Here is an 8555-nt window from a genome sequence, read left to right as displayed (position 1 = left end):
AGTACCAGCTTCCCCTCCAGGGTTTCACAGTTCCCAACATTATCAGTTGAACCCCTCCCAGCAGAATGAGGAGGGGCATTCTCTCCACCCTGCTTTACAGACAGCGATGCTGAGGCACAACCAGATTAAGCTGCCTGTAACCAGCTATCCTCCTTTCTGTCTTCACATGATTATAAGATGCTTATGATAGTTAAGTCACTGAGAGAATACTGGATCAACCCTACTCTCCTTGAAGCAAGCATGCATTTTGTCTGTAACTTCAATGGAACACATTATCAATATTCATGCTGCCTTAATGCTAACATGACGTTGTCAGTATCACGCAGTAGAATATGGTCCCAAGCCACACAGTGCCATAGCTAATTAATAATTACATCACGTATGTTAGTCACTATCTCTGTCACACCTGCAGTACATCAGTGAGCTACAGAGAGCGGCTGTTGGAGTACACTAATGCAAAAGCTAAATTCAAAATGCACAGCTGCCACAAAAGAAAGTTGTTCAAATGAAAATGAGAAGTCCAATAAGGCAGGAATAGCTGCGCTGTGCACATTTCCTTCCTAACCAGACCTGAGCTCTTACTACTGGGCTGCTCAATCCTAAACCTACCTTTGAGTGAGATGGGCTCTGTTTTATTTTCCATAATATTTGGCTTCACTGTCCTTTTCTCTATCCAATACGACCTTGAATACAGTTTGAAGAACCCAATGCAAGTATGAAACGTAAAAAGCCTTGTCAGTCCCTCCATCATAGGGAGCAATACTGAAATTAATTTAGAGGAGGGTGAAGTGTTTTCTTTTTTTCTGCTTGCACTATTGAAAGTAGGAGATAAAGGCAAGAACAAACAACAAACCTGAATTTTCCTTGCATTCAGATCTCCCATGTTTATAACTCTGAATTAGAAGATGCTCTTGATATTGTTATTTTTGTACTGTTTTAACAAGCAAAGAAATCAAAAGCTAACAAAATACCTTACAATCGATTCCAAGCAGTTAATTTCAGACTCTGTTCTGTCATAGTTATCAACCCCCAAGTAGCTGGTGTCCATGCACTGCTAAAATAGAAGGTGTAACACATATTCTTCTACCACAGCCACTCGCTTTTTAAAGTACTGGTAAATGCCTGGTGTAGACTCCTGTACTCTGTTGCATCACATCTCAGCGTATATGTTGGTGAAGTTTGCTGGTGATGATTCCTTGTAAAAATCCAGAGTTAAGGACACACAAATTTCTGTTTTAACAGTTTAAGAAGTTAATCACGTACACAGGCACTCTTTACAAAGTCCCACTGGAGCCTGCAAAAATCAGTGCTACTTGCCAGATATGCTTGATTTTAACTAATGCCGATGTGTTATGGTGTTTCAACATTGGTTTACAAAGCATAGAAATGCACCAAGCTGCAGCAGAGGGACACGCTTTGTAAGAAAAAAAATCACCTCCTCACAAAATACTGTACTTAGTGGAATCAACTTTCGGTATCATTTACAATCCTTCGGACCTATTATTGCCCTAGAATGTGTGTATTTAGTATGTTACAAAGTTATTAGAATACAATATGCTACTCCTTGACAATTACTATTAATGAACTCAGCAATTTTTGAAAAGTCAGGCACTTCTTAAAACAAGAATTAATTTTACCAAATGCAAAAAAAATAAATTACTAAAGCATCTCTTCATGGCATTTGTAATTATTGTCAACACATCTGCTAGGCATTTAACCACCTAACTCTTTAAAACCCATTTCTTATCTTTCATAAGCTTTGTAACAAAAAAAAACCTGCATTATTGCCTCTGTACAGCTTAAGAAACCTGAAATGGGTGGGCACAAACAGGTGGATCTAAGAATTAGTTTTCAAAAAACTGTAGTTCTTACATCTGTGTGTATTAAGGGCAAACATATTGCACATTGTAGTGTATCTGCCTCAGAGCCCCGCTGAAATCCTTGTTCCATCTCCCGTGTCTTATCTACAGTCCTGACAAAAATTTTCCTGGATAACAGGGATCCAAGGTGTGCAGTTTTCTGATTGCTCTTCATTCACCGGGTACTGCCAAACATTTTGGACCAAGCATGCAGGATAAGACCAATACTTTTGATGCTGTAACGACTGGTATGCAATACAATTATTCTCAATAAAGATACTGCAGTATTAACCAGGCAGGCCTGTATGTCTTAGCCATCTTGAAACCTTCATTATAGACCAAGTCAGTATCCAATTCATTTACTGACCTATATAAATATCATTTCCACAAGTAAATTTTTACATTATTTATTTACAAGAGAAAGGCAACAGTTCATAAATGCATTCTCAATGAGTACTCATCCTCATTTTGCATGCCTACACTTCAAAGTGTTTTGATAAGCAACACAATCTTACACAGTCCTGGAGTTATGTTCAAAACATTAACCCGTGAAAAGAAAGTCTAGCATAGAAAGTTTAAGTAACCATTTGCCATACTGATTCTACATAGACCTGTTACAAAATCTACAGTAGAGGTATAAATCACTTTATAGTAAACAGGCTTGAGCTGATTCATTTCTCTTTAAATGCACACTGTGTTGAAAAATTACTCAGCAGACCAATAACATATCTGGAGAGATCACAGAGATGTTATTTACCCCCATATACTTATTTTCAAAATTACACGACTTACTCAAAAAAAAAAACAACTGTGTATTTGTACCCTTGTAGAAGTAGAGTTAAGTGGGGAGGGGAAAGATCTGATCCATCGGATATGATAGCAGACTGAGAAGGCGGTAGTAGTGACAAGTAAGCACTCCTACCTTAGTAGACCAAACTTTCCTCTTTTTCAGAAAGCCCATAAAAAAAGAAAAAAGGCTAATAGTATTAATATACTAGCATAGTGTCTGCACATTTTTTTTTTCAAATGGTAAAATACATATAAAATGACATACAACTTGAGATTAAGTAACCCTGGAAAGCTCTCATGCTCATTTTGCCACGTTCTCATGTGGAGCTACACAGAGTATGCACATGGCTTGCACAATGGAGTGGAAGCATTAATTGATACATTCTTGTATTTGGACCGAGTATTAATTAATACATATCCGTCATTAACAGTGAAAGCAATGCACCTTTCCAAGGACAGCTGCTTTAAACAACCATTTTCTAGTAGGTATAACGTAGCAAGCATCAAGAAGATGCATGGCTTCCAGACTGTTAGGGTACTTCTGACCCCTTAACGTCCTTCATACTATCTCACACTTGTTCTCCTCCTACCCAATTGCATGGCAACAAGGTATGAGAAGCCACTGCGAGATTTTTTTATGTACAAGAAATATAAGGTCAAGACCATCACTGTTTTACAGAAACCTTAGACACTGTGCTTGGAGCTGCTCACATGTGGACAGGTAGTGCGAGGTCAGCAAAACGAAGCAGCTTCTCATGCTAGCTCAGAAAACTATCATTGCTTTCAAGTTTCCTCAGACTTTCAGAAGCAGGCATTTAGCTCTTATATTTACAATACAGGACTGAAAAAAATACATTAAAGTTTAATTCATTCTTTACAGACATCTTGACATGTTTCCCGAAATTGCAGTTAGTTTTCTATTTATCACCCCTTAAACAAGACAGAGGCCTCACATCAGTTCTGCCACAGAATCCAATGCTGCTCTCTACCTGCTTCATAGTTTTAGCTTACGTTTTCTGTTCTCCATGTCTCCCCATTTAAAATTTAGTCTGAAAAAGAAATGATCATTACTTATGATAATTTTCCCATTTCTATATAGGATTTACATGCATTTCTATCAAGTTCTATCTAGAATATTATTAGATTAAAAAAAATAATTGAATTTCTACAGCGTTACAGCTCCTCACAATTCCAGATATATCTGTCTCCAGAAATGACTGTCAAAGAATGCCCTCTTCTCCTCTTAAAGTTACTCTTTTAGTAATGTTAATAAAGCATCACACACAGTATGTATACCTACTGAGAATGGTCATTACACACCTACCGAGAAGTAATTTTACACGTGTTTCATTTGTCCATGTTTCTATTAATGATTTACAAATCTGAAGACAAGTATCGGTCAGAAAATCAACATTTCTGTACACAGAAAAGAGTTTTTTCCATCCTAACATTAGCAACAATTTAAAGAAAGTTGGGGCATTTACTAGAAAAGCCCTAAGTTGTTACTGGAGTAAGTGACACCAACACGTTCTGATGATGTCATAACTTTCAACAGGTAAACTTTCTGCTTCAAAATCAATATTGAAAAACTATATTGTAATTGTAGCCATACAAAATGTTTATTATTTTACAAATTATTTGTACACTATATTTTCACTTTTTCATTGCTTTGTGCTCAGACAATATAAATATTACAGCATGGATTTTTCTTTCCCAGGAATGTCCTTACTGTCTAGATATAATCTTACTTTGTACTTAAAAAAAAATATATAGAAACATTACAAACAAGATAAAAACCCATTATGAATGAAGAATGTAAAATACCTTTGCGAATAAAAGTGTACCACAATGGTTTCAGAGTGATGATTCAGGGAATATTCAGTAGACTGCACATCATCAATACAATATCAAACAAAATTGAGTTTTGAAGTCTAACAGGTCTTCCTCAGTTGTATGAAGAGTACTTTGTTTAACTTTACTGAAACGGTTTGTCCTTCTAGATGGCAATTTATATGGTTCTTTTGTTTGTTTTGTTGTTCTTGTTTGTTTTGTTTTTCTATTTTGTTCATTTTGCTTGCATGCAGGTATCCCAACCCTATACCACATACGTAATTTTCAAACTTTTTAAATTTTCAGTATGGCAAGATACATGCTTGGCTTCACCCTCACACATTTTTTGACAGAACAGTTAAATCTCTTAAGTTTAAGAATGGGAAGAGATTTACAAGCAGAGCTGAGCGTCCCGAAGATGCTGTTTAAATCTGATACATTCTACCTCCTGTGACTCTTTTGGGACTACGTTGTAACATGACCTTTCCCAGATATATTGCTTCAGCACTCCTGTCTGCATGACTGCTGCTGCTTCTGCACTTGCAGCTTTAGGATAACCCTGCAAAACTTGTGTCTAAAATACAGAAATTTATTTCAGAGGGCATTTCACTCCCATTGCATAGAAGGCCCTATCTGCATACAAAATTTCACTGGAATAACGACAAGAATCATTCAAAAAGCTGATGCAAAAGGCAGCTGACTAAATGAAGATTTAACTTACCAAGTTAGCTTAAGCCAGTTATTAAACAGCTTAGGCTAAATAAAATGAAGCTGCTCTTAAATTATGTCTGCACTTACATTACAGTGATTTAAATACACCAACTGAAAAATAAGCACAATATTGTTTGCATGATTCTAGTGAAACTTGCATGTATGGATGAAAACCAATACAGAGATTCAGCCTTGCTCTCAGTGGGTTGAGTTCCCACTGAGGCCAAACAGAACTTATTTTTATGGCACGCTGAGTTTGGCCTGGTATCTTTCAAGCTGTGAGTTTTAAATGCAACATTTTTAGGCAGCTGTTAACGCAAAAAGACATTTGGATGTATTGTGTTACACTGATAAGATCAGTGTTAGTTAGCGGACAGGTAAGTTAGACAGCAGTCTGCCTTTAGTAGACTTATATGTATATGAAAGATTGAGTTTCTTTGGTTGTTTAATATCCAAGCCACCATTTGTGTATTCCAGACACAGCATGTTAATATTGATCATTAAAATTATTTTTTCTTTTTTTTTTCTTTTCTTTTCACTTGATTTATGGAAATTTTTCGACTATAGCAGATTAGTCACTTATATAAATATACAGCACATATATACATCGAGATTACAAAAATACATTTTATTTATATCTGATTTTTAAATAATAAAAATGAAACTTCACATTCGTTTAAAGATCAGTTAGCATTCCAAAAACTTCTGCAATATCTAAGGTCTCGGAGCAGAAGATATCTGTGTATTCTAGGATAACTACATATCACAATCTCAGGGTTTATGATATAATTATTTTGGGGAAAAAATAGCTCTGTTTTAAAAGTTTGTGCTTCATCAATTTCTTCTTTCCCCTCTTCTAGTCTCCTCTTTCCTCCTCTCATTTTATTGATGGCCAAAAAGCTAAACCAAGTTCCCTTTCTCACCCCAATAAAGACCAAAGAAACTCAAGAAAAGGAAATGAACAGACAAAATAGCATACGCAATTAAGGATAGCTTACTGAAATGAAGTACATTACCTTTAACTCCAGTTGACATCAAACATGCCCAACACAATGTATTTTGCAACAACTTCAGTTCCCAAAGCTAATTGGCAAAGGAACTGAAAACAATTGTTCATGATCTCCAACTATTCTGTACAACTGCAAAAGACAAACTTTTTGTCCCATTCAACTGGTTTGATTCTCTTTTGGGTTTGGATTCATACAATAATGCAGCTTAACAATTTGTGACCTTTATCTTGAACAACACAAAGTCAGCATCACTTCTGGAAATGCTCTCTTTTTCACAGCACATTAGTATTTTCATTAATCCATTTAACTGTTTACTTATTTACATGTTAATATATAATCAGGTCCTCTACATTCAGAACTTCCTAGGTGTGTATTCACTGTTCCATTGCAAGATCCACTGTGGCTTCATGTAGCACTTCAGTAGATATCGTTGCTTAAGAAAGAGAAAAAAAGCACTGTGTTAAACAGAGGTCGTCTTGTACAAGCAGGCGTATTCATTATTCCAGGTTGGGAATACTTGCTCAAAGGTCTCAGGTTTACCATCTTCACATCCATAGAAAGTGAAAAGCCTGAATATAGAGCAAACACAAATAACCTCTTTTATTTATTTCTCCTGGAAGCTTCTAGCACCAATTTCCTTTGTTAGCTCTTCATGCATTGTGTTGTCTCACACTGAAAATTCTCCTCCATAACTCATCAGTGGCATTCATGGACTAGCCACCAATTATCAAAATATCATTAACCTCTTTCAGTCTTCTGTTCTTTCACTTCATTGTACTGTTAATAGGATGAGGAGAATCGGGGGTATTTACAGGACATTTATGTGTATCACTCATCGCAGATTCTTTTGGTTTAAATACAGCCTCTAGAAAGAAAACACTGAACGAGTCCATGTTGATGAAATCAACGTTCCTTGTACAATGTCCCGCAGCAATTAACATGGCCACCAACCACCACACCTACCATGGCCTCCAGCTTTCTGTGTAATACTGTGTTTTCTTCTTTAACCAAAGAAATAAAGTTTTGACATGCAGGAGTTATTTTCAGCAGCTCTACCTTTGGGCCTGCAAATGAAACACTGTGTCACAGACATGTTCAGCAGCATCTCTAGTGACAATGGGTCATAGTACAAGTGCTAAGTGACTAACAATTGCATATGGTCTATAGTATCTGAATTGAACAGTTACCTGGCAGCATTTCCTTAGCTGGCAAGCAGAATGCATATCTGCAGAGTCTTGTTGCTCTACGGTAAGTGATTTCATAGTGTTGACTTTTCATATGGAGAAAAATGCCATCACTTTGGCACAATTCACAGCAAGTTTGTGAGTGAAAATTAAAGGGATCACTTCCTTGGCTACTTCAAATTATATGATACAACTACTGTGCACAAAAGATGTTAGACCTGGAACTCAAACATATCTGTTTGCTTCTTTGCCAGTTTAGCAACCTCTTCTCTTATTGCCTTTACAAGAGCAGCTGTAGAAATGTTGGTGAGAGGGGCATCGGACAGGTCGTTTTCCGTCAGGCTCTGCTGAGAAGCTGTGGCAGACGGCAAAGGAGCTTGTTCCAGGCTGGGATGCATGCTCGCCTGCTGGCTGTATTGGCGAGGCAGTCGTGAAGGAGAATTGTGTTGGTAGCGGGGCCTTGGGTAAGCTTCGATGTAGCCAGGCAGTGGAACCTGTAGAGCATCGCAATTACACAGAATTATACAGAACAACTGATCCTTAGCACCACCCATCAGGGTAACACAAACCTCCATGGGGCAGAGTAAGATGCAAAAGATACGAACCTATGACAAGAACGTAAGCTTCACATTCCGAAGTGTCAGTTGACAAATTTATATCTTTGCATGTGCCATTTACGAATGCACATCAATAAACTCAACTCTCTGAACCGTGGCAGCAAAAATACAAAAATACTTTGCAGTATACTAGGACACTGCATGTGCAATTTTATCATGACTGCAAAAAGACTAAGGAGGCAGCTTTTCTGAAAGTGTCCCCTCTGATTACTATTTCTCCTAAGTATTTTTCTTTCAAACAGCCACTACTATACATGTATTTCAGGACGCTGACAACACTGGACAGAAGACTTTGCTGGTTTGCAGCAATAACTTAAGCTGTTTAGTTTTAGTGTCCCTGTGACTATTAAATTTCTGTCCAAAATCCATGAACTGTGATACCAGTCTTTACGTTCATACTAAACTTCTCAGAAGCTTTGGTTTTGTTTTGTTTTTTATCTGACAGATAAAATAGTATTTATGTCTTGCAAAGTCTAGGAAATAGTTTCAAAGGCTTTGTGCTGCTTCAAAAGGCAACCCACAACACATCACTAGGACAAGACAATTTCTCCTTGA

At 37.0% G+C, this 8555-nt stretch overlaps 1 protein-coding gene across 9 annotated transcripts in view; it reads right to left on the bottom strand.

Moving 5' to 3' along the window:
• Window positions 1–2250: 2250 nt before the first annotated feature.
• KIAA1549L (KIAA1549 like) overlaps window positions 2251–8555 on the bottom strand; it is a 104205-nt gene continuing 97900 nt past the window's right edge. For 7 of the 9 annotated variants that reach the window (XM_027459466.3, XM_027459463.3, XM_027459464.3 and 4 more), the window contains one exon: window positions 2251–7877. In XM_027459466.3, coding sequence (XP_027315267.1) covers window positions 7596–7877 — 282 coding nt within the window. In that variant the 3' untranslated portion in view covers window positions 2251–7595. The remainder of the gene's footprint in view (window positions 7878–8555) is intronic. The other 2 variants (XR_011809826.1, XR_011809827.1) reach the window with 2 other exon arrangements.

Source organism: Anas platyrhynchos, chromosome 5 (assembly GCF_047663525.1).
Source record: "Anas platyrhynchos isolate ZD024472 breed Pekin duck chromosome 5, IASCAAS_PekinDuck_T2T, whole genome shotgun sequence".
Lineage (NCBI taxonomy): Eukaryota > Metazoa > Chordata > Aves > Anseriformes > Anatidae > Anas > Anas platyrhynchos.
This window is presented reverse-complemented; position numbering and strand designations above follow the sequence as displayed.